The sequence below is a fragment of the Vidua chalybeata genome, chromosome 1 (genome assembly GCF_026979565.1).
Source record: "Vidua chalybeata isolate OUT-0048 chromosome 1, bVidCha1 merged haplotype, whole genome shotgun sequence".
In the NCBI taxonomy this organism is placed as follows: domain Eukaryota; kingdom Metazoa; phylum Chordata; class Aves; order Passeriformes; family Viduidae; genus Vidua; species Vidua chalybeata.
In genome coordinates, this window is record NC_071530.1 from 19,644,141 (window position 1) to 19,670,964 (window position 26,824).

Consider the following 26,824-nt stretch of genomic DNA (forward strand, 5'->3'; position numbering starts at 1 on the left):
GCAGGTACTACATAGTAAGTGGTACCAGGAAATTCCCATCAGAGCTCACTTTGCAGAATTAGTGCAAACTTCTTATAGCAGCTAATGTTTAACACAAGGATGAAAGCTTTCATTATAGAATCGTGGAATGGTTTAGATTGGGAAGGACCTTAAAGATCATCTAGTCTGCCATGGGCAGAGTCAAAGACCCATCCAACACAGCTGGGAACACTTCCAGGGAGACGACTGATTACAGCATACGGACTTTATTCCTCAGATTATCCTCTACTTTATTAAAAGTAATTTCAAGTTGTCAGTAAAATAACTTATATATAGCAGACATTAGGGAAATTTTATTGAAAACCATGAAACTTGCCTTTACTTTCCTGGCTGACTTCTGGAAGTGATCTATTCACAACTACACATTCCCCTGCTATACTGATATCATCAATAGCAACAGTAGCATTTGTTGTTAGAATAGTACCTCGCAAGATAATCTGTAAAAACAGAAAAAAAGTTAATTCACTATAGATGACATGATAAAAAGACACAAACACACACATTTATTTATATATTCATTTATAATTTCTGACATCTGCACAGGAACTAAATAGTTCCTACAACCAACTCTGAACATCAGCCAGGAAAAACTACAACTGAGATTTGGTCAGGTCAGAAATTTGCTCCTCCACTGTCAAAGCCATACTTCTATCTAGGGAAAGTTATGCAACTCAGATTACCTTGCTTCAATCAAAACTGGTAAAAGTCATCACTATTGAATGAATGGTCTTCCTGCTGGAACACATAAAAATTATATATCTTCTTAATTTGATAGTTACCAAATGTGATGATACCATTCATAGCTACCAAATATGATGATTTACACCACCATTTAATTGTGTTCATCTATACTATGCCTGATGAAGTTAGCAATGTGGTACAAAAAATGAAGGGACAGATGGCAAATTGAAGTACCTGCACTGCCAGCCTCACCTCTGTGTGTGGGCAGATCATGGAACAGATCCTCCTTCAAGTTATGCTAAGGCACATGGAGGACAGGGAGGTGACTTGAGACAGCAGCATGGCTTCAACAAGGGCAAATCCTGCCTGAACAATCCAATGGCCCTCTATGATGAAGTGACTGCATCAGTGAAGGGTTATGGCTCCCATATCTGGACTTCTGTAAAGCCTTTGACATGGCCCCCACAACATCCTGCTCTTCAAATTGGAGAGAGATGGATTTAATGGATGGACTGTTAGGTGGATAAAAAATTGGTTGCATGGTCACAGCCAGAGGGTGGTGGTCAACAGCTCAGAGTCCTGACGAACATCAGTGAGAAGTGGTGCCCCTCAGGGGTCCATATTTGGACCAGCGTCATTTAATATCTTCATTAAAGTGATTGAGTGCACCCTCAACAAGTTTGCAGTGGTGCACCAAGCTGAGTGGTGCACCAGCTGACACGCCTGAAGGACAGGATCCAGAGGGACCTGGACAAGCTCAAGAAGTGGCCCATGGGAATCTCATGAGGTTCAACAAGATCAAGTGGTAACCCCCAGTATTAGCACAGGCTGGGGATGAAGGGACTGAGAGCAGCCCTGCCCAGAAGGACCTGGGGGTGCTGGCGGATGAGAGGCTGGACATGACCCGGCCATGTGCACTCACAGCCCAGAGAGCCAAACGTGTCCTGGGCTGCACCAAAAGCAGCGTGGGCAGCAGGGCAGGGGAGGGGATTCTGCCCCTCTAATCTGCGCTTGTGAGACCCCAGAGTATTGTGTCAGGCTCTGGGGTCTCCAAAGTGAGAGACCCCAGGTCACCTATTGGAGTGAACATAGAAGAGGTCACCAAGTTAATCAGAGGGGTGCAGCACCTCTCCTATGAGGAAAGGCTGAGAGAATTGGGTTTATTCAGTCTCAAAACGAGAAGGCTCCGGAATGACGTAATTGCAGTCTTCAGTACCTGAAGGAAGCCTACAAGAAAGATGGAGAGGGACTATTTATAAGGTCATGTAGTAACAGGACAACGGGAATGGATTCAAACTTTAAAAGAGTGGGTTCAGATTGGATATTGGGAAGAAATCCTTTACTTTTAGGGTGGTGAAGCACTGGAACGTTACCCAGGAAAGTTGTGGATGCCCCATCCCTGGAGGTGTTCAAGGCCAGGCTGGATGGAGCTCTGACAACCTGGTAAAGTGAAAGGTGTCCTTGCCAATGGGAATTGGAACTAAATAATCTTTAGGGTCCCTTGATGTTTGTTACTAAAAGTTATTCTAATGTTTACAATACTGAAACAATGGCTATGCTCTTTAATAGATAGACCTGTGGAAAAAGCTGAATTAAATTCTTTTTCATATAAGTATTAAAGAATGGAAATTCTCTTTCTATATTTCATCATTAAAAGTAAATTAATTATAAAGGCCAAAGTAAAATATCATTTTGAAAGCAATGTAAATGTGATACATAATTACCTGAAAAGGCAATTCTTCAGCCAGACTTTCTACAGGTATATTCACTTTTTTCCAGTTCATCTCAGGCAATCCTGAAATGTCATATAATTTTTCCAAACTTCCATTTAATGCAGTCTTCTTAAAGACAGAAAGCTGGGAATCCTGAGATAGCCAGTACCAAAATCTTACCTGTTGAAAGAGTTTTTTTAGTGAAAAGCTTTAAAAAAATTATACAATCAATCTGCAATAAATTCAGTACCAAGTAATATATGTACATTATATCAACAAATGACATGATGGGTCTAAGCACAGACTTGGCATGAAAGATGGGGATGTTTGAAATCACAGCATGTTGAGGAGCAGTATCATGTCTAAAGACAAAAATATATTTAAAAGTAAAGCGTATTTTTACAACTTACTTATAACTTGTATCTACCAACTGATGCAGACTGAATGATATGACTTCCCTTAACTTCTTTAACAGAGTAAGCACCAAAAGACTTCTCAAAGATTATTTTTCTTTACAAATGCTGAATATATGACAGTTTCATAGGCATGTTAATCTCAGAAGAGCAATCATTGAGATTCTTATATGAAGGAAACCTTATGATCTTTTATTTCCAAAATCAACATAAATGAATACAATCTGAAGACAGATTTTTAAAATAATCTATTCATCTCTTGAAACAATTAGATTGACCAATATATGGGAGGAAAATACAAAAACTGTATGTGGGTGAGACTGCTTGTGAGGCAGAAAAGATAAGAAAACAGTGAGAATCACAGTTCACTCCCCTGCACTACAGAGTAATTTAATACATTTAATTTATTTTTGTACTGATACATTTAATTTTTTTAATAATACCCAGGCAAAAATTCAACTGAGAACTGAGGGAAAGAAATAAGATTTTCAAAGACTAATTTTTCCTATCCCCCTGAGTCCTTCCTGCTTCTTCACATAGACCAAGACTAAAATTTCTTCAATTGCAGTATTGTTGCTTCTCTACAAAAGCCTTGATATTGATAACACTTGTTTCTTCATGAATATAAAACAAGAGCTGGATCAGTCATGCAGAAATATTCCTGTTAAAACACACTGCTACTTTTCAATATCATCTGCCTTTAGGTCTGGTAGACTCAGTCTCTCAACATTTAATTTTACCACCACTCATGAATATCATGTCTTATATACAATAATCTTTATCCTTATTAATAAATTGAAATACTTTCATGTAACTCAGTCCCCCAGCAAAAAGCTTAAGAAATAGTAAGCAGTAGGTATACAAACACTTTCCAAAGTGAGGTGTTTGAAGAATTACAATCTAAACAATTTAGATGTCTTTTGTCTTTTAAACAGCCTTTCAAACACATTTATGTTTTCATAAAGTACGAAATAATAATTACCTTCGTTCTTTATGTCTACATGTCCTACTATACAATGGCAATTGTGTCCATTAACGAGCCATAAACACAGAGCTGTGACTAGAAATTTTCTTCTACAAGTGCAAAACCTTGAGCTAAATGAAGATGTTTCTTAGCTTATATCTACAAGAAGACCCAGCTACAAGAAGCTGCAGGAAGAAGTTGCTTCTGAGCTTCAATTAACCAGAAAGGCACCATATAAATCTGTTACCCTTCAATTCAAATATTTTTTTTTTTTATCAACTGGAGCTAAAGAACTTGTAAAGCTAGTAGTAAACATAGATCTCTTTGTGTGGATCCTTTTATCCTCTCAGTGGGATATCCAACAGAGGGCATAATCTCACATTAATAGGCAGAGAACATAACACATCCTAGTGAGCAACCCCTACTCGTTGCTCTTTCCCAGAAATAAGTCTGCAGGGATAACGTGGCAGAAAGCCAGGCTTCCAGTCCTCAAAAACACTCTCCTGACAGACACGTACAGTTAGGTAAGAACATGCTCTAGCTTTTGTTGGATCTAAGAATTTTAAATTCATTCAATACATGCATACTTATAATAAAACTTGTTTCTTTTCTGACTTTGAAGTAGAGAAAAATATGTGCATCCCCACTGCATCTGTGTTTATTTTGAATGCAGACCAAACTCTGCAGTAGATCTTACTAGAATAATTCATTGATTCACATATCAGCAGTGCCCAGTTTGCCTTAAGGGTTTCTAAGATAAATTAATTTGAATCTGAAAGGTGCTTATCTCCTCAGTATTAAAGTCAACAAAAGTGAGATGGAACTGTCTAAAAAATGTGCTGTGAGTACAAAGGCTGTCGGGTGTCCCAGGAGTAGTGCACACACAGGGCTTCCATGGAATGGTTCAGGATTTCTGAGCTCCCTGCAGCAGCATTCTGCTTGAGTTTATCCTGCATCTGTTTTATTTCTGATCTTATATAACAATAAGAAGTCACATGAAGATTAAGAACTGTGAGATTGCCTTAAATGACTGCAAGGCACTGTTCTTGAATTGTTTCAGAAGCTTCCACTCCTCAGCTGCAAGTGGCAGCTATTCAGCTGAGATCTGGTAACTCACTGATGTGTGTAGTCCAAATGAGCTGCAGTTTCAAGTAAAACAGATTTAGCTAAGCTGGCACTTGTTTCTGGTCCCTTAGATGAGATAAAACCTAAGAAGTCTAGATCCTGCTGGAATAAAATTCTGCTACTTGTTGGGACTTCTAAGTGCAACTCCTTTTCTGATCTTCTTTTTTCAAAAAAAGTTTTCTTAAGTGGAATTAAGAGTTTCTGTTCTACACGGAGTCTGAAAACAAAATTCCATTTTGTTTCTTTAAAGCTCTTTTTTTCACAGAACAAAATATAATTATTTTGGCAGGCTTTCTCTGTCTTTCCCTTTTCTTCTGACTTTTTAAATACAAAGGGATTATACAGTATCAGAAGAAAACCACATCATAACTACACAACTTCTCCCCAGTATGGCATGAGCATTGAAAAGTTACAAAATAGAAAATATAAAAAGCCTCAGGAAAGAAGAAAAAAAAGAAAAAAAGTTATAAAACTGAGCAGTGTCTATTGATTTTATTCAGCGGCCAAAAGGACAAATAAAAATACAGCTGTGAATGTAGTGAATAGTTGCTGTTCATATTTAATATATTTCTTCAAGTTTTGTATTAATAATACAGAATTTTGTTGAAAAATATAACCATATAGTTATAAAACTTCATTTTCATCTAATATTTTTCTATTTTTTGTCCCTCCCGATTCATTTTTTTTCCTGGTACCTTTCTAGTTTTTCAGCTCAACCACTATCCTGGCTGGTTGCTTTTGCATTCCTCTGCAGAGCCACAGGACATCTGACAAAAAACCACATTTCAAAGTAATGCCCAAGTACTGCACTGATCAGTTTAAAAAGCATCCTTCTCAAACCATGACCTAAAATTTAGTGCATGTCTGGAGTATGGCAGCTAGTTCTCTCCGGTCACACCAGCACAGCTGATGTGTAGAGTGACTTCAAACCATATCGTGTCCTATCATGGAAGCCTCGTTATGTGACTTTCCTGTCTGCAGACAACAGAGTGGCTATTTGATAGAGCCCTGTTATCATTGTCCAGATACCTTTGCCAAAGTACACAAAAACCTGGAGTATGTCCTGAAATCTGAGTCACCTGCTGGGTGCTTTGAAAAAGAATAGTAATAATCAGATATAAAAAATTGGCAGCAAAACAGTAAAAATTGCCTTCTTCTCTGTCCTCCCAAAGCATTAGTCTGTAAGTCCTCCCACTGGTATTGAAATAGAGCCATCAGCAGCAACACTTAGAGCATGAAGAATACCTGACCTGCATCAGCTGAGGGATAGATCACAAAGATGGGGACAGTTCATATCAAACTGTTACCTGGCAGCAGGAGAGCCCAGGGGTAAGCTTCACAAGGAAAGGGCTTCCCAGGTGAGACATGGCCATCTTTGTGTTCCTCTCATGTGATCCACTGAAGTAAATGAACGCTCCTATAAACAAATTTTATTTTAAAGTATGAGAAATATGTCATGCTCCAATGGCAAATGGCTACCCCACAGAGGTAACTATATACTTCATGAGACACATAAAGCTCATTCATAGATCAAAACAATCTAAACTGCTTTGCCATCAGTTCAGTCTCTGTAGATAATGAGGAGGGTGCTGTAACAGGCTGTGACAAACTATGTCTATGTGGATAAAGACAAAACAGAATTGCTAAATGCTCCTGGCTCTTCCCTCTTGTAAAATCATCATGACTGATTCCAAAGACAAGGAGAAAGGGAGAAGGAAATAAGATTTTTTGGGCAGCCATTGCTAAGACTACCCTGTCATGGTGCCTGCAAGCACATAAACTCAAGTGACTACGGAGCCCCTCAAAGGCAGTTCAGGCGTTGCTTCTCTGAGAGCATTACTGTGCAGATCCACTGGAAGTATTTTTTTACCTGCTCTCTTCAAGCAAAAGCCTTAAGATCTCCAGCCTTACAACACTACAAGTATTACCCACCACCTTCACACATTGCCCATCCACTCTCTGCACGGACTGGGGAGAGCAGAGGAGCAGCAACACAGAGCACCCTGGAGATCAAGCAACAGACACCTCAGCCAAGATCCCTAAAGGACACATTTTAATTGGCTTAAATAATGTTTCAAACAGAATTTAAACCAGAAATTATTTCCTTTAGGGTACAGTATTCACTCTCAGCAGAGCCCAGCCACTTTTAAGCATGCTAACAATGTTGCAGACCACGGGAGCCAATGGAATAAGCTGTATTTTCTCATGGGGTCCACAGACTTGACATTGTTGTCTGTGCTAGTGGGGATGAAAGCTTAATTAAAGATCTAATCTGAACTCTGGCAAATGCACTGCATTTGGATTTGAACTACAGCAGATGTGCTTCAGACAAAGGTAGGGAAGGATAAACATTTTCAAGGGGCCCTAAAGCAGCATATTTTGAATGCCGTCAGTGCTGCCTTTGCTGAATACTGAGACTTTTTCATGAAAGTCTATGCAAGACAACACTAAAGGCTCAGTCTTTTTTGAGCATTTATATTACACATATTGCCTTACATCTTGGAAAATCAGCTATTGTGCTGCTGCACTTATACTCCTTAGCCACTTACTTCCCATGGATCTGTAATGAAGCCGAGGGTTAGGTCCAGCCCCACATGAATAATGGCATTGCTTTAGCAAGGTTGGCACAAAGAGGGGACCATTCCAGCTCCCTGTACAAACAGGAATGCTGCATTCTGCAACATGAGGGAAGCTCCCCTCATTGGAATGCAAGGGTACTTCAAAGGACCCTCTTTAATTTGCAGCTGAGGCTCAACCGTAGCCTTGTTAAGATCTTCATTAATCAAAATTTGCTACTGCCCTCCCCAGGAGAGAAGAGAGATGACTACTCCGTGTACTAATAGGAACAGTTGCAACCTGAAGGATGGCGATTTAATGTTGGCAAAAACTTGCTCAGATTCTGGAATCCTAATTCTGAAGTTGTGGCTGTAGTGGGCACAATGATAGATTGGTACAAAACCACCTTAGAAATACCTTTTCAGCTAATTTATACAGAGAATGCAACATTACTGGGCTTGAGAGGTGGGGTATAGTAACCTCCAAATCTGCTGGAGGCTTCAACCTGCAGCAACACTGAAACAAACTTGTAAAAATTCAGGTATCAATGCAACTTAAGTGAAGCAATACATCACTCCATATGGGTGATTTTATACAATATTTAGGCTGCCAGCAGCCTTCCTTCAGACCACATTGCCCCTCAGATCTCACCAGCACCTGGAGCAGAGATACACACAGGCAGATCAGTGCACCCTTCTGGAGCTTTGAGAGTTGGAAAACTATAACACAATAGTGCTTACATAAAGTCCCACTCTACAGAGAAAATAAAATTAAATATCAAACAGCTGCTGAGAAAAAAAGAATAGCAACTTTGGTGCACTTCATCACATGAGAACCACTGGAAAAAATATGACTGTTCATTTAGAATCATTCTATAGCATGCACACACATACTTCATCCACTACTGTTTGCTCAGGTGAATTTTAATCCTGGAGTTTCTATACCTTTGAAAGCTTGAGGTGGAATACTTAACATGGCAATTTCTTTAACATGAACATGGAAGAGAAGTGTGGAGGTCTGGCTGCAGATAATATACATAATTAATTAAATGGGCTCTGGACTGTAACACAGATTTGAATCTTATCAACACTGGAAGCAGTGCAATAGATACATGTTAATAAAATTAAAGTCACAGAATACTTGTCAATATTATTTGACAATGAAAAACATGCTTGGCAGTTTTATTTTTATGAATTGTGCTATAATAACATTTTCACTTTGGAAAAATATTTTTAACATCCCTCTTCTGGAATAAAATGGTTTTTCAGCTGAATACATTGTATGGCAAATATAGGCTGAAAGAAGGACAACTCTTTAAAGGAAATTATACTCACTCTATTTTTCCCAGACAATATGGATTAATTTAACTTCACTCTACAAAAAGCTATTTGTCCAAATAATGCTTCCAAGAATAACCCCTATGTGAACTTTGGGTAAACAATGGTTATGATAGACACAAAGTCAGCTGTCAGTTCAAAGGTCAGTATCACAAAAAAACTGCATTAAGTCTCATACCTCACTGATTATTCCAGCCAAAAATAAGGGTTACAAAGACATAGTAACTAGATCACATCTAAAAAATATTATCTCCAACAGACTGGCTTTCTGTAATACATTACCTGTGTTATTTACATACTGTGTGGCATCTATTTCAAACCAGTTTTTATTATCAGTCTGTGACCATTTACAAGTAGGAATTTTCATGACAGAAGGAAAAAAATAATAAGTCTCACCATGCCCCATATTATTTGTATGACCTCTGCCAGGGAGTTCTCTGTCACGGGGAGCCTGTCCTTTCATTATGTTCCAGTCAGCATCACCTTTGCTCAGTGGCCTCCATCCACAAAGGTCAGTCTCAAAATCACATAAGGTATAATTAGCTGTGGTAAGAACAACAGCAACAACAAGGGATCAATAAGTTGAACTTGATGCAACAGTTTAATGCCACAACTCTGACTGTTTTGTACTTAAATGTACTTAGAGTGTTGAAGAAGCAAAAATGTGTTTCAGGTTATTCAGAGGGATAGCTAGTTCAAGAATACAGGTAACAGGTTGGGCAAGCCCTTCCTTTCTTAATCAAACTCAGAACCATGAAACAAAGTACCTGTAAGAGAATTATCATAGTAAAGATCTGTACATAGTTTGGTGAGATATTTGAAAAATAACAGTAAATATCATTTAAAGAAGAATTGCACTAGTAGTTTCTGAACATGTGAGAAAATTCAAATGCATTTAGGGCTTAAAATATATGGAAAGCAAAGATGAATTAAGCTTTCATTTAATTTTTTTTGAAAATGAGATTTAAATTTATCAATTATTTAGATCACCTAGAAATTTTTATTGCAATGTAAAAGATCATTTTCTCAGTTGGTATGGATTAGACCAATTTAAAGTGTATAAAAATTGCACACACTCCTACATTAATTGAATACAAATAATTATTTTGATTTTGATAAGAAAGTTTTATACTCAGTTTTCTTTCCTGGTCCAGAACAGATTCCCAAGGCACTACACTTAACTCCTGGGGTCACTTATTGCAATTACAACCATTATTTTAGAACTGGATTTGTGACTTTCTGCTCCCACAGCACATTTATCTGATCATATCCGCCTCAGACACGACCATACATATTACTACAATTTTCAGATTGTAAAAAACCAAAATGAAATGCATCTTTCTTTAAGCACCATTGCAGCAAAGCTAAATAGTAAAAGTTTCCCAGGACTATAGAGGTTATTTGAGCAGTTAAATCTTAAGGTACAAAATAAACCACAAATATCAGTGTCTCTTATCTGTCTTCACCATATACATTAAAATTTGATGGTCCATAGTTTTCTGTTTAGTACAGCATATATAGTTTAAAATGAAACTTGGTTAACTTATTTGATTAAATTTTCATGCTTTTTACAAGGTATCTTTTTAATTAGACTTCAATTGCTAGTACATTAAGGTTGAACATGCTAATTGAAATCCAAGACTAAGCTGTTTTGGTAATTAATACTATATCTAGGCATTTTGCTTTCCTTAGCTAAGCAGTCTTGAGAGAACCAATGTGACACTAAAAAGGCAAACATTCTTTGCTTAAATATCTCTTTCTCCTGGCCTCACTAAACCCCACAAAACGTCTTCACAGTAATACCCAAAAAGACATCCATAAACTACCCTATAGGCACCAAAGAAAACAAGTTAAAATAGTGTTTTAAATATGAAACTAAGATCAAGATGATACCAATAACTATTATCCTACAGCTCTAAAAGATATTTAGCATGGAAGCATTTTTTAAATTATTTTTTTTCTGGAGGCATTTGGGACCTGAAGAAGATATGTTAAGCTGATAAAAACAACAGCTTTTTTGTGATCAGAGCCCATCACTGCCCTTCATGTTCAACAAGAAGAGAGGTGTGGTGAAATCAGCATTTCTTACATTGGTATCCCATAGCACAATTTTTTCTAACCCTATAGGTATAGAAAGAAATGTATAAACATCCATTTTTAGGCTGAACATATAGTGGGGGGGAAAAAAAAGACATGCACACACAGCAAAACACAACCCCAAATGAAATTGGTTTTGTCCAGTCTTTTTTTTTTTTCAAACTTTATTCAAGTCTGAACACAATTAAAGAGGTAGGAAGAACATTCATGTTGGTGCACTTCGGGATTTTTTTTTTTTTCTTTTGGGTGGAGGAGAGGAAATAGAATATGGTAATGCTCACCACACTTTAGATGCTAAATGTTTTTTTATTACACCATTCACTTGAAATTTAAAGCTCTGAACAAGCATCCAGTTACACAGAAACACTGACCAGAGTCAATTACCAAACCCAAGTGTTGCCCCTCTGTAGTGTCTGGAAGTGATACTTCAATTTAAAATTGTAAATAAGTCGTAGAACAGCTTGTAGAACTGTGGGTGAAATGCACTTGTCCAAATTAACAGTCAAATTTTATCCCTACTTAATTCTAAAAACTTAAGGGGGTGCTTGTAAATGTTTAATCAAGCTTGAAATAAAAGTTCTGTGCTTTGGTTAAAACCCAAATCCAAGTAAGACAGTTTTTCAGTGTGCTTTTTCATTCCTCAAACATTAATAAACCTTATGAAATGTGCCTTCCCTACCAAACATTCAACATTTTTATCAGAACCTTTAAGGGATTATAGATAATCTTTCACTATCCATAGTAGGAAAATAAGTGACTGCAGAACCTATAGTTTTTGAGTAGTCATGCTGCAGTTAAGTTTGTCATAGAACTCTTTTCTGATATATTATGTCCCTTCCTACTGGAATTTTCAGCACCAGAGCTTGTATTTTATATTTCATTAGGAAGATTTCAATGGATTCAAACTGCAGATAGGTTTTTTTGACATTTTGAATGGAAAATTAGTCAGTTCTCTATTTTAGACCGTTACCTTTATAATTCAGCAAAACAGAAATGAAAACAGAAAGGAAACAACAACTTGCTTCCATTTTAACAGTAAGTCAAATTTGAATTTTTTTAACCCATGTGAATACATCAGTATATCTTAACTAGTGAAGGAGTAAATTATTACACCATTTCTACAAAATCCAATGATGAGGCCAGGAAAAAAAATTGTTCCCCAAAAACTTTTTGAGTTTCAAGAATAAGTGTAGGTTACTGAAGCCATAAAATACACTGAAAAGATTTTTCAATTAATACAAACCATTTTCAACATATTAAAAAGCAAAACAAAAAAAACCAACAAAATAAAACAAGAACAAACCAGAACAAAATAACCAGAAAATCCCCCCAAAACTCAGGAAACAAAGCACATATTTCAAGAGCACTGAGAGGTTAATGGGAATGTTTTTTTTTCTTTGACTAGTTTACTCTGTCTATCCCATCTCCTCATGATCCTCCCAGCGGAAAAACAAGGCACTTCTGTTAACTAGGCTGGGTTACCAGCCAAGTCAGATTGCTTCAGCTTTGCTAGCCTGCAACTGCATAAATGCTTTCAATCCTGCTCTGAGAGCTCAACCAAATGAACACGGAGACATTCAGCTGGCCTCTCCATCAGGTTGGTGCATCCCTGAACAACAGTATAGAATGAGGAGGGTGCTCCCCTCATTCAGAATGGCAGCACCTAAGTGTCTTTGGAATTTGAGGTAATAACTATCACTGTGAACAGAAACCAAAGAACCCCTTTGCCATTAATATTTTGTCATTTCTGGCTAACATCGTGTGTCATCCTGTGAAAATGAAGGATTACACATATACCTTCTTTCTGAGTGTCTGTGCACTTTCCCTACCAGTTTGTGATTAATTTTATTTACCTAGCATTTGTTAAAGGATCCATACAGAAATGTCACAGATGGCCACAGATCATCCAGCCTGAACTTCCTCATGTCATAAGTCATTAGACAGATGACTCATAGCTCTCATAGGTGAGATGGCCTCACATCCTTCTGAAAAGACTCAACTCCCTGGCTTAGGGTTATGAGAGGTTAAGAGAATCTCATGTCTCCATTGCTCTGCAGAGGTCACGTTTGCTTGGAGCTGCTCTGGTGAAACACAAAGCCAGTGCTACACAGAGCTGCTCACCAGTGAAGTCTGTGAAAATAGCATGGGTGTAGCTTCTTGTTCTCCCCATGCACATACAAGATCAATGGAGAGATACTGACAATTTCAGGCAAATTCAGTGTCACAGGAAATGCACAAATGTTTAGTAAAACAAATGTTTCAGACTAAAAAGTGCTCTTTCCACTTTAATGTTGAATGGTAATAAAAACATTTGTGTCTGTGCTCACCTGCTGTGGAAGGTTTCAAGGATTTGCAATTGTAAATTGCTATACTGTAAATGAAATGCTGCAAAAGCTACATGGCTTTAAAATTATACAGGTTTCCTTCATTCTACATATTCCATATTCATAAATTATACAAATCCTACAAAAAGCTGAGAATATTTAAGGTAATACTAGAGGTGCTAAATTAAATGCAGAAGCAGTAAAGATGGCTGTTTTAAGAAAGCTTCTAATTAAGCTAAATGGAAGTGATCGTCTTTCAGAAATACCTGTAGGATGACCCCACCCCACAATAATTTTGAATTTACATGGATGCTGATGAGCAGGTAATTTCCAGAAACACTCCTGCATCAAAGTGTGATATTACTTGAAAATAGCAAGTGCTTCCTAGACTTGTTTCCAAGCTGTATTTATGGGTTTATAAGTGTTGTGAAAGTTATGTATAAATAATGTAAAATAATAATAAGTATAGTGTTTGAAATATTAGTTATTTGACACAGTATTTAGTACAAAATTTCCTTTATATGGGGTGGGAAATGAAGAAAAGGCATCAGCATGAAAGGGATCTTTATAGTCCTTTAAATTATCCAAGTCCTGCTTCTTACTTTCTGTTTGAATATATTAACTAGGTTTTCATAACTTGCTATCATTCACTGAAATAAAAAATTCAGAAGTGATAACAAATAAGAGGTTTCAGAAAAGATATAATGAAAATGTAGAATTGAATGGTAAAATCTGAACTTTCGTAACTTGTCACTCCATTAGATTCATAGATTTTAACAACTCAAAGATGGTTACTCATATGCATGTGTTTCCTAGACAACTGCCTAATTTTTGAGACTTTTAAGTCTCATAGACTTAAATATATATTAATATATATTATTTTATAAATATTAATATATATATAAATGAGCAGAGATTAAACAGAAAGATTAGGAAGCATTGCAAAACATTTATGTGTTTGTTCTTGTAATAAATTGTGTTATTATAATACTATTCATGTCAAATCAACATGACCAAAGAGAAACATTATTTTTAAATTCCATATTATAATGAAACAAAGAAATTCTTAGGAAACTACTGAGGTTGTGCCAAGGATAGATGCTACAAGACCTAATAAAGGCTAAATCTGGTACATCACTGTACCAGATAGGAAATTTTACTGAAAATCAGTATGAATAAATATAGTGAACTCTAAATATCATGGAGGACAATACGAAGAGCTTGTGGAAAATTGATATAATGGGAATAAAAGAAGAAAGGACAAAAATAAATAAGAATTTTTTTCTTTACACCTTTTTTTCTCAATACTGTGGAAAGTAAAGATGAATCTCCTAAGCTGACCAAACTGCTGAGTAGCTATATTCCATTAGGGCCATCTTTCTTGAAAAGGAGTATGGGAAGCATGCAAGATAATATTATCCATTAAAATGGGCCAACTTTAACAATAGTTATTGCTATTTTAAAGATGGCACATTTTTGTGTGCTCTTTCTTCTCAGCCAGTAGTCAGAGAAATAAGCAACTACTATTTGTACTTATACTTTAGAAAAGAACCTTTTTCCACCCTCTTTTTGGGGGATGAATTTTGTGCACTGCTCCAGTGAAATGATACCTCTTCAAACTGCAAATATCTCAGCACAGATTTAAGCAAACAATCCCTAATTCCTCAAGTTCACCTGAATGTCATATTTTCTTTAATTTGAAGAGAGCTAGTAGAGAATAAGTGCTAGTAGAAAAACCAAAGTTAATTGCAGAAGCAGCAGCAGAGAATGGAGCACTAGGCAGAGCTGTTGAAAAACATTTTGCACTGATTGTGGCACTCATTATTCCTTGTCCCAGCACCCTAACTCTGGAGATTCCACAAAGGACAGTGTTGAGACCATCAGATCATTTTGACTTTTCCTTCTTGTGTCAAATCTCCATTTTTTTCTGACCCATCAACATCACCATGATGGAAGAAATATTCCCAAAAATTCTACTGTGATCTTTAAAATCCTGATTAGATCTAGGTAATTTGTAATATTTTGGTTACCTAGCATCAACGTCTGAGGCATAGGCCTATAAATATTGGGCGTTATCTACATTTTCACCATGTGTAGTATGATTAAAAGCTCCCTTCAACTATGACAATTATTTTTGATCATCCTTTGAAACCTAAAAATTATTCTTTATTTTCAGTTGCTCTTCACCACAATTCTCTTTCATGGTTATGAAGTGGGATCACTGAATTGCTGAGAAATAAAGTCCAGCTTTGAAAATACAATTCACTTTCATTCCATTCCTCCCAAAGAACTTACGAGGACACTCCACACTCCTACCAGTGGAGGTAGGACAGACACAGAGCTAGCAGCACAGGGTCAAGCCTTGTAAAAATCAAAAAGAGCTCTCAGAGAGGGAGCCCTTACAGACATTAATGTTTGCTTAGATTCTACCCAGACATAAAACAGTATATACCTTCCTATTTAAAAAGTTATTTCAGCATTTGCACATATTAGTTGTTTCAGAGATAGCTCCCACATGGTTATTTAAGTAATTGAAAAAAAATTAAGTATTCAGACTGTGAGTTAAAAAGATGGCTTGCAGTCACAAATATTTCCTGAAGTCTCATCAAGGAATTAAAAAATAAAACATTATCAGTGTTTTTAATCCTCCTACCTTGAGCAATACACAAAATTTTAATTGGCACCTCCCAGCAGCAATATACATCATCACCAGTATCTTAAATATGTACTCATTTTTTATGTTAAACACATATTTAAGTATTACTACCACAGGCAAACATACATACTTATGCATGCCCTATGATATAAATTTTAGAAGTGATAGGGTCCCTAAAGACTTTTTTTTTACATGGAGATCTAAAATTATTCAGAATTTTTACAGACATTTTTCAGCAATTTCAATTATTTTCTTTTTACTCTTGACTGTACAGAAGAAACCGTGGCTTCTAAACAAACTTACCTTCAGCTGCAAATATAATGAAGATGTAGCTTCTGAACTACATTTTTGTGGTGATTTGTATCATAGTACAAATATCAATTAATGCATTTTCTGACAGTAATTCATAAACAGTCTAAATTAGAAAACTTTGTTCAGAGAACAAATCCCAAGGCAGATTTCATTCCCTTGCAAATTAGGATTATAAAAGTCATATATAGGGAATATATTTAAGCAAAAATACAGTAAATGTTGTATTTCAGCAGATTATTAAACAAATTCCTAGCTGCACTGAAAACATGATAATGAGGCCAGATAGAGGAACACAAAGCAATGGAAAGAGGAAAATACTATGAACATTTCCTCTAACCTGTATGTCATTAAATATTCTGGACAAAAGCAGCCATATAAATTTTAAATATTTTTCTAGTGATTGGTTGAACAAAAATGTTTAGGTTTCCCAGCACTCCTCAGCAGGCTGTCCCTCTAAAGCAATGGGATTCACTCACAGCAGGTGGCTGGGTCCTCCTTGCTGCCATCAGGGCAGTCTGGGTGACAGTCACAGGCTGATCCAGGGTCCTTGGGCTGCCCAGCCCTGCAGGGGGGCTCTTCCAAGGAGCAGGAACCTGCTGGCTCTGATGGTGCAGCATCCAAGAGCTGGATGCTATTCAGGCAGATGAAACCTGCCCTGCTCTGGAGTGTTCCTTTAAACACAAGCTGTCAATTGATACAGTTAAAATATTTGCACTAACAGACAATGGAGTGAAACCGATTTCTATTTACACAGAACAGTTCTAGGGGTAAAAAGTGCTTTATAATTTCCATTGCAAAACTATAATACATTTCAAACCAGAACCTGAAATTTTGTATGGCTATCTCAGGTTGAAATTATGGAAAAATTTAAGCTGAAATCTGATGAATTCCAAGAGTGAAGTTAAAAAGAAAAAAAAGTCTATTTTAAAGAAAAAACTACTAGTCTCATAAACCTTTAGCTAAAAATTAGTAATGCCCCTGTGCTTTAGAAAGTTGTCCTGAAATTTAATATCCTAAAGACTCCATCTTCCTTTCTGAAGTGCCTTCAAAACCTCATTTTGCAGATCCCCCAGAGAAAATTTCCAGTTACAGGTGTGTAAATTGGGCTGGGGACTGTCCTCGGACACCAGTTGGCATAGCAGAGCCTAACAATTGAGAACTGTTTCATCACTTAAAACAAAATGGATGCACCCAGTCTCTGCTGTGGGGTTGGTCCCTGCCTGCTTGCAATCCTGGAGCTGTTCTGGGCACTGGATTGGAGGGGCCTGATTTGCTTAGGTCAAAACATTTCTAGGAACCATGCTGATATTTTAATTATTTGGACAATCACATGCCAATCCTGGGCCTGTGCCCTTACCCTGATTATTTTACTGCTATTGATATAAACACAGATTCAAGGAGCATTTCTCTCACACAGAGTTCCCTTGCTCTGAGCAGATTTAGCACAAGCTGATTTATAGCAATGAAATTCCAGAAGAGCATCTGTTGCTTCTGGGCACAGTGCAGCCCAGCTCCACTGGCTCTCACAGTAATGAAATTATCCTATTTGTGCTCTCAAGGTTTCTTTTACCTGAATTAAAGCAGCAAGCAGGAGCTTTGGATTCATCAAAAAGATTAGGATAGCAATAAAAGAAAGCACTGAGGAAAAAAGAGCAGGAGTTGGAGGAATAAATAAAAACGTATTTGTGGGTTTTCACAGGCTGAGACATGACTGAAGTGTGAGTCTCAAAAAGTAGCTATGTGCAAGAGTCAGAAAGTACTCTGTAAGAGTATCTGAAAAACAGAAGGAAACTGGAAACTTGGGGCATAAGCAGAAGGGTCTAGCACACTGCCCAAAGCCTGGGAATTAGGTTGGAGTGAAATTTCAAGAGGCATTTTTCTTTCTAAAACATCAGTTATATAGTCATTGTCTTCCACTAGAGAAAATTTCTTCAAAATGACAAAACTCATCTAGCACTTTCCATGCTCTCTCTACCAGTTCAAAAACAGAATGCTGTGCTGAAAATATGAAATAAGCACAAATTTAAAGATAGTATGTTTCCTTCCCTAAGTGCAAGGGATCCTTGCAGTCTTTGTACAAGAACGCACAGTTTTGGCTTCCTACTTATATACATACAACCTAAGCAGATGTTTAATTATTTTTAGATACTATAGATAACTTAATTGCACATCTGCTTGTCTATTCAAAATTGTCCTCATGGGAAAAGGAAAGACAGGCAACAACACACCCTTAGAACCTACTAGCTTACTGAAATGCATTCATTCTAACATCTGTCAAAACATCAGCTCCTGCAGTGGGCTTAGTTTTTGTCCTTTCATAGAGATTATATTTTCAGCTGATTGCTGAAAGAGTAAAATATGATGGTTATTTACAGAACTACAAAAAAGAACCCTGTAAATGGAAAGTTACTTAAAATGGAAATGTGTAAATTAATATAAAAATTAAGCAGCTGCAATTTAGCATTTATCTCTGTGTCTGAAATTTCAAAGAGAAGGTATCTTCCCAATTAGTGGTTTACATAATTTCACTGAAGTTCCACAAAGATCATTTACATCATCTCACTTAATAGTATATACACATTTAAATGAGTTGGTAATTCCTGAGTTGGACTCAGATGACTAATTAGAATCAGATGAGATTTGTATTCATTTTCTTGCATATTATTCAAGTGCAGCAGCATCTGTAAGTCATGTTTGTGTAGATGTTTTCTTGAGCCAGAAATTTACACATATTGAAGCAATGAAAAAATAGCAAGACATTCAATATACACACAATTTTAAGTAATTTTTAGGCTTCCTAAAACAACAAAGTAAAGAATCTTCAAAAATTGAAGTAAAGGACCTTCAAAAATTGAGCACATGCCTTTTTCATTCATACCTTTATATTTTCTAGCCCTGTTGGTAGCTGTATATTCAGTTTGACCCATTCCTTCTTAGTCATGATGTTGGTTTCCCACAATACATGCTCCTCCTGTAAAATGTAGAAAACAATGTTATAAAGATAACTTCTGGAGGAACAAAAGTTATTGAGGCCATTTTTTGTCCATCTTTTCATCTCCCAGCCAAACAACCACTATATAAAAAATTGCTCTATGTGAAAAAAATACAGCTTCTCATATTCATTTGCAATCTTTGCACTGAGGTCTTTGGAAGAGAGAGAAAACAACACATGCTTACTGTGACTAAACAGACTAATAATATATTTATCAGAAGTTGAGTTGGTAGAATTAATGTCAATTAATATGTAAATTAAGCCATGTTATTGCTGAATTTAACAATATGTTTCCATGGTGTTCTCCACATAAGCTTCCTTTTCATAAATAACTGTTTATATTATTGTTGTGTATTTAATTAGATTTAGTGGTCTTAGAACTGTAGTTTGGTTCTGCCAGAATTACCCAATCAATTGTGCTAAAAACTTTTTTTTTTTTTTAATCTGTAAAGCAAGCACACAGAGTACAATCTAACAACTTTTACTCATGATCTGAGTTACCTTAATCCTCCCATTTTAATTTCACCTCCTAAGGGTAACAGGAAGAGTGCTAGATATATGGTAAGACTCCCTTTATGCAAGCACTGCAAGCCCTTTTGATTGAATAATCTGGCAAAAGTATCTCACACTCACTCTGCTTCTGGTCATGATCCCACTTGTAACATACTGAGGCATAAAGAAGGTGGAAATTTGAAATTTGAACTTTATATACCCACACAAAATCTTTTCAAGAAGCAGTTGCAAAATAGAACAAAACCAAAAAGACAGAAAAAGCCCCCAGGAAAAGTTAATATAGCCTATACATACAGACAGACCTACCATTAAAAATATCAATATTGAGACTACTTTTAGGAAGACACAAAGTATTGGTCATACCATTTCCACTAAGGATATTGCAGAATTAGTGGCAGTTCAGAAAAAAATGCAAAGCAGGATAAGAGAAATGGAGAGTCTCATGTATGATGAGAAATTGAAAGTATAAAACAAATATCTTACAGGAGATTAATAAAAGGGGTTATGATAGGCACGTGAAATGTTATCAATACTATAGACATGGACAGTTATCTTTTTGCTGTTTTATAATATAAAAGAGAGGAGAAATGTGCTGTCTACTGCTTGATAGGCTGTGAGCCAGCAGAAGAACATTGAAATGGTTTGTGATGTGCAGACAATTAGTGCTCTTTTCCTACCAAGGCCATTCTGATATATTATAAAGCTGGAAGATTAAACCCCTATTGAACACAAAAAAAAAAAAAAAAAAAAAAAAAAAGAAAAGAAATGGATAAGGCACATGGCATACTTGATTTCAGAAATAAAATCAGCTGTGAGTTTCTACATTACTATAGGATGTATTTGTTCACCTCTTTACGTGACATATTCAGCAAGAGTCTTTCAATATTGAGAACACCTCATTCTGTGTAAAACTTGCTTCATTTTACTAATTCAGCTTCTAAAGGAAATCTATCAGCCTACATTAGGCAGATATGAGACACACAAAAGGATGATGTACTAGGAACCATACTGCATGGCAGGTTAAAACCATAGGCTGTGGTTAAATTTCTGCTTTTATTTAACATGCTCCCCCCACCACCATGTACACACCCTTCAAACACATTTGTATATCTTTTGGGGAGCACTGTATTTGCTGTGTATTTGACTGGATGCACCTTGATACTATAATTTTGTTGACATTCAAATAACAGCTTAGAAATCCAGCCCCATGACCATTTTTCTCCCAAACTAATTTTACTACAAATAGCTTGTAACAGTAAACTTGAGTTTTCTGTACTGTAGCTAGACCTTCTGGGATTTTTATTTACACTGAAAGCTGTAAGTCACCTCAGATGAAAGAATATTTTAAGCAGACTTCACCCTGTGATTTTATACAGCTCTAATAAGTCAACAATAATTTCTCCTCCCCATAATACTTGTAGTATTCACCCTGCTTGTCATATTCTTCCACCTCTTTGCTCCAAATGGGTTAACCCCTCTAGCACATTCCTTGTGTCACTAGCTTTCTTCTAAAATATGGAAGGTGGTGTTTTTCCAGTACTTTCCTTCAATATTTATTTTGGTCATGCAGGGGAGCAGTTGCTCAAGACAACTTTACTCTAGTCCCCTTACTATGATATATTACTATCAATAAACAACCTTTTTTAAAGATAAAATGGGCAAGAATTGTTCCTTTTCCCCAAAATGTTTTTTTCTGAGATAATGCCACTCAGATTTGAAGGATGGAAGAGAAATCACAACTTTTTATAAAGGTCTCCATCTATAAAATACTTTTTATCTGTTTTTTTGACATTTCTCTATCAAGACATGCACTGCTGTGCAACTGCACCCGTTATTTTGTCCCTACTTCTCTTTTCAGAGAGTAATTTCCAACGAAGGCTTATTTGCTCCCCCACAACGATTAATCAACTTTACCTTCTGCAGAGGAGTGTACTCACATGGCTTTTGCAAGTGTTGTTGAACACATAGAAAAATTTTAGTGCATTAGGATACAAATATACTTGCATGTATAAGCATTAGTTGAAATTATCTTTTATTGCTTAATTTCTGTATTTTTCAAAGCCATACAAGATGTAAAGATTAAGACAATAAAAGGAAGAACAATAGGCCCATTACTAAAGGGGAGTAACAAGCAATTAATGAACAGCAAGTGATAGACTCAACATTATATTATTTGGTTTCTTAATTTTACCAAAAATGTTAACATTTATCTGTCAGTTAACAGACAGTGAATTTTGTTAATTGAATGCACAAAGCGGGGAATGAGATCCTGGAAAGCAGTGCCATGGAAAGGGACCTGGGGGTCCTGGTCAATGACAAGCTGAACATGAGCCAGCAGTGCCCTGGCAGCCAGGAGGGCATCAGGCACAGCATGGCCTGCAGGGCAAGGGAGGGGATTGTCCTGCTCTGCTCTGCACTGGGGTGGCCTCACATCAAGTGCTGGGGGCAGTTCTGGGTGCTACAATATAAAAAAGAGATTAAACTGTTAAAGTGTCCAAAGGAGGGCCGTGAGGATGGTGAAGGGCATTGAGGGGAAGCCGTGTGAGGAGCTGCTGAGGTCACTTGGGTTGTTCACCTTCGAGGAGACTGAGGGGAGACCCCACTGCAGTTACAACTTCCTCATGAGGGGAAGAGGAAGATCAGGCACTGACGTCTTCTTTGTGGTGACCAGAGACAGGACCCAAGGGAATGGCCTGAGGTTGTGTCAGGGGAGGTTTAGGTTGGATATTAGACAAAGTTGCTTCCCCCCGAGGGTGGCTGGGCACTGGAACAGCTCCCTAGGGAAGCAGTCACAGTACCAAGCCTGACAGAGCTCAAGAAGCATCTAGACAATGCTCTCAGGCACATGGTGTGACACTTGGGGTGTGCTGTGCAGGGACAGGAGTTGGACTTCAATGATGCTAGTATGTACCTTCCAACTCAGGACATTTTATGATTCTGTGACTATGTTATGGATATAGTTGACCCGTTAATATTACTAAATGGGAATTCAAATATGGACCAGAATAGACAAATAATGTTAAAAATACATATAAGCCAGAAATACTAAAACTGGAATAGAATCACAAACTTTTAAGTAGAGGTTCTATACTGGAAGGAATATTTTACTATCAACAGCAAGCTCTGAGAACCTTAGGAGAATGTGTTGGAAATTAGACAATTGGGAGAACAAAGGACACATATGGCAGCTAAGGGATAAGTACAGCATGCAATTATAGCCAAAATGCTGAACAACACTTAAGACACTAGAACAAATTGCTAGCAACCTTGTAAGCAGCTAGAGAATTAGAAACTGAGAAACCTGTATTAGCTGCTTCTGATGAGAAGCAAGTGTGTTTAGCAGTGTAATTTTTTTTTTCCATCATAAACAGACTTGAAAAATTATTTACTTCACTGTATTAAGGTTTTAACAATCTCACATAACACTTTAAAACACCACACTTTAAAAAAATTGTGGTGATTTGCTGTAATGAAATTACTGTAAAATGTGTGTGCAAATAGAAATGTGAGCTTATTTCAAAGAGAAAACGTCAAAAGTTTTCTATTAAACTAAAAGAAAACTATAATAAAGTTCTGCATAGGTCTGTTCCAGAACCTGATATAATTATAGTGCTGACTAACTGACTGGAGAGTGTGGAGAGTTAGATGAAAAATAAATTTCAAAACAACATAGAAAATACTATATTGGGAGGAATTACAAGCATGGTAAAGAACATTTGCATTTAAAATCATCTCAGTACACAGAAACCAGTTTCCAAACCAATAAGGCAAAGTTCAAAGACATATGAGTCACAATTAAGAAAGAAAAAATCAAATAGTCAAATGCAGCTGTGTTTAATGAAGTGCAGTTTGGCAAACCAGCAAGAAAAGAGGAAAAGCTGCAGATTATCATGGACTGCAAAGTAGATGTAAGTAAAAAACAGGTTACAGTTATTTTCCTTGTCCTTCTTCATACCCAAAAACAATTTAAATTCCTTGTCTTCCAAATGATACCACAATGTCTATATTAGAAAATATGTTCACTCATCTTTGCTCCCTCTATTGAAAGAGTGAGGTAGGCCAGGGATAAATTTACAATATCTGTGTCACTTGCCTCTAAGAACAGTACTGAAACTGTACATTGACTATAATCCAGTCTCCAGGTGTGTTGGGCCTGTCAGTTTTGGGAATTAGCAAGATTTATTAAAAGACAAGAGGTTTTGATCAATAAATACAGTGCTAGGATGTACAGGAAACTGCAAGGGACACACAATTGAGAGGCTGTTTTGAATGACAGCTTCCAGGACAGCAGCTCTGTTGTCTTCCAGGATCAGAACAAGCACTCAACCCTCACTTCTATTTCTTAGTATTGGCTAGTTTTGAAGATTCATTTGTCTTTCATAAACAACCTAATGATTCAGTAGCAAAATGTGAAAAAGCCAACTCTCCCTTCATTTCAGTTTAAGAAGTCTTAATCATGAGTCTGTACATTGTTTTATTTTTCCTGAAACTACCAGCAGAAGCTTATGTTTCTGAAGATTTTTCTGGCAAATTTTGCAGTATGAGTAACTCACATCATCTTTAAATAAGTCTATGTGTAATACATACACTTATGATTGAAGGAGAAATTCAATAACTAAAACGTAAAAGGGCTAGAAGAATCTGTGGAAACAGAGTGGACTGATGCAATAAATGCCAGAAAATGTTCTTCTAATGACCATATAAGGACCAATTTATCAATTAATTCAACCTAGGCTCCCAGTTCTATGGGAACTTATATGCCAGTTTGCTTACGGTTTTCACTTACATAAGTTGCTCTGTTTTCAGGGAAAGAAAACTCTTGAATTGGATCCATTGATTCGACTTAGGTGAACTGCTGAAATCAATATTCCTATTCTGTCTCAAGGTTGCTGCGAGTGTCATACCTGGGAATTTTATGGTAAGCACTATGGCACAAAAATCTATGCATTCTGACCAGAACACTGATTATGTTACAATTTCCTGACACAGTAAAGGGTCATAGAAAAATACAAGTATTGGCTTTTATAAATGAAACATGAGCAAAACCCTGGAGTTGTTTTCATGAATATTCAAAGACACAATCAGAAAGAAATAAATTATTTCCATTACCTGTCCTTATTTTAAGACCTTTTGGTTGTGTTATACTTTGGGATTTTTAGCTTCTAATCTTTGTGAATGAAGTGGATCTAATATTTAAATATGTATATTGTTGGGTGATAAGAATTCACCTCATATCCATCAAGATATGAGAGCCTTTAACTTAATGAGAGCAGCTCTACTAATCTTGCTTTCATTAAGTAACAGTGCAAGCATCAATACTAACCTATCAAACCAGACTTCTAAAAGAGAACATCCTAATAGTAGAAAGTCTCACAAGGTAGGGGAGGTAAGCGTCAGTGCTTGGCACCAGACAACGGTGGATAGGAACTGACTGTCACCATCAGTTCATCATCCTACTGTAAAACTTCCATACCTTCTCTCTGGGAGTTCTCATGGGCAGCTCCTCACAACACTGACTCCTTTTCTCTTCCTTCCAAACAGGCAGCTGGCTCTTTCCTGTCCCTTGCACAACCACCTGACCCTTCCTCCTCACAACACAGCCAACTGACTCCAACTCTCCTCCCAACCTGCTAATCCACTCTTTTATAACACCCATCCCTATTGGACAGAGCTGTGACCTATTAAGGGCAAGGCTGTTCCTACTCTTTGGTAATTAGCACAGCTGCAAATCCTCAGAGGTGAGACTGCCTTCAGCACTATCTCTGTTCTTTTACAATCCATCCTCCCACAATAAGAAAGATGGAAATAGTTAGCAATGCTCAACTGACATTTGTGTTTCATTCTGGCAGGGCTCTTTTATCTACTAATAGGTAGAAGAATAGAAAAATTACTGCTCTAACACTTGGGAAAGCAAAGTAGGTGTTCAAGAACTTTCCCGCTATCCTGAGTCAACAACTTTTTTTTAATATGTCTCAATAGAAAAAAGCACCTATTTTTTTTAATTCCATGACAGGAAGAAGACTAGAAAAGCTGTTACTATAGATTTCCCCCCTGAAATCTGCAATTGATTTAATTGTGAAATAGGTGGGTTTGTCCTTGAAGCCTTATTGCAGAACCTTCACCCATCAAATCAGTTCATGGCTGAGATGGCGAACACCCAGGTTTTGCAATTGCGCAGACCAGTGGAATTACCTGTAACCAAGTTACTTTTTGCACAAGCTGACTCAGGGGACAGGCATGCAGAAGCAGGTGTATCTTGCATTTTGTCTGGTAACACCTGGACTGCTATAACTTTACCTTTTGGAAATGAACACTTTTCTACTTACCTGATTAATAAGCAGTACTGCCTTGAGAACACTGTTATCTGCCATGGAGTAGTGAAACTGAAAATGGCAAGTCTTGCTGGAACAATGACACACGGAGCTGTTTAGGTGGACCCTTTCACATAATGCCTTGTTGTTAATTTCTAACCACTCAAAATGACCTGAAGAAAAAAGGAAAGGAAATAAAGGTCACTTCTTCAGAAAGCATTTTTTTCTCAGTCGTAAAAATAAGGACTACTCTCATGTAATTACACCAAAGACCCATCCCAGCAAGAATGAAATCTGATCATCATGCTGATGATGTGACTTGGATGTCATCTGTTTCCTATTAAATATATAAATATATATATATGTCTTCATTTTACTCACAGATAGCCCTAGCAACCAAAAATTACATCAGTGATAGTATCTTTAATTTTTTACTTTGCATGCTAAAACCTGCAAGATGTCCCAGTTCAGCATCCTGACATTTACAACCATTCAATATTTAATGACAAATATATGTGGAAATGGGGCTTTCTTCCCACTGTGGTTTCCAGGAAATATGCTTTTTACAGCAATGCTTAGAAAAACAAAAGAAAAATGGTCATCTGCATTACTGCTACAGGAAGCAGTCACGTCTCCACCATGTAATCAAGGTCTTTACTTCTCAGACAGAACTTCTGCAACAAAATGTTGGAAGCATATTGTCTTTCCAGCTGAAGCAGAAAAGCAATTTGTGCTCTTCTTGACCTAGTGGCCCTTATAAAAGCATTCCTACAAAGATCTAAAGGAGTTCTC

At 36.9% G+C, this 26,824-nt stretch overlaps 1 protein-coding gene across 1 annotated transcript in view; it reads right to left on the reverse strand.

The window, feature by feature from the left end:
- Positions 1-26,824, reverse strand: part of MALRD1 (MAM and LDL receptor class A domain containing 1) — a 232,774-nt gene that overhangs the window by 186,158 nt on the left and 19,792 nt on the right. The window contains exons 7-13 of the mRNA XM_053963779.1: positions 26,048-26,205; positions 19,095-19,187; positions 16,693-16,900; positions 9,224-9,370; positions 6,242-6,351; positions 2,445-2,612; positions 356-476 (exon numbers count right to left, since the gene is read on the reverse strand). Coding sequence (XP_053819754.1) covers positions 356-476; positions 2,445-2,612; positions 6,242-6,351; positions 9,224-9,370; positions 16,693-16,900; positions 19,095-19,187; positions 26,048-26,205 — 1,005 coding nt within the window. The remainder of the gene's footprint in view (positions 1-355; positions 477-2,444; positions 2,613-6,241; positions 6,352-9,223; positions 9,371-16,692; positions 16,901-19,094; positions 19,188-26,047; positions 26,206-26,824) is intronic.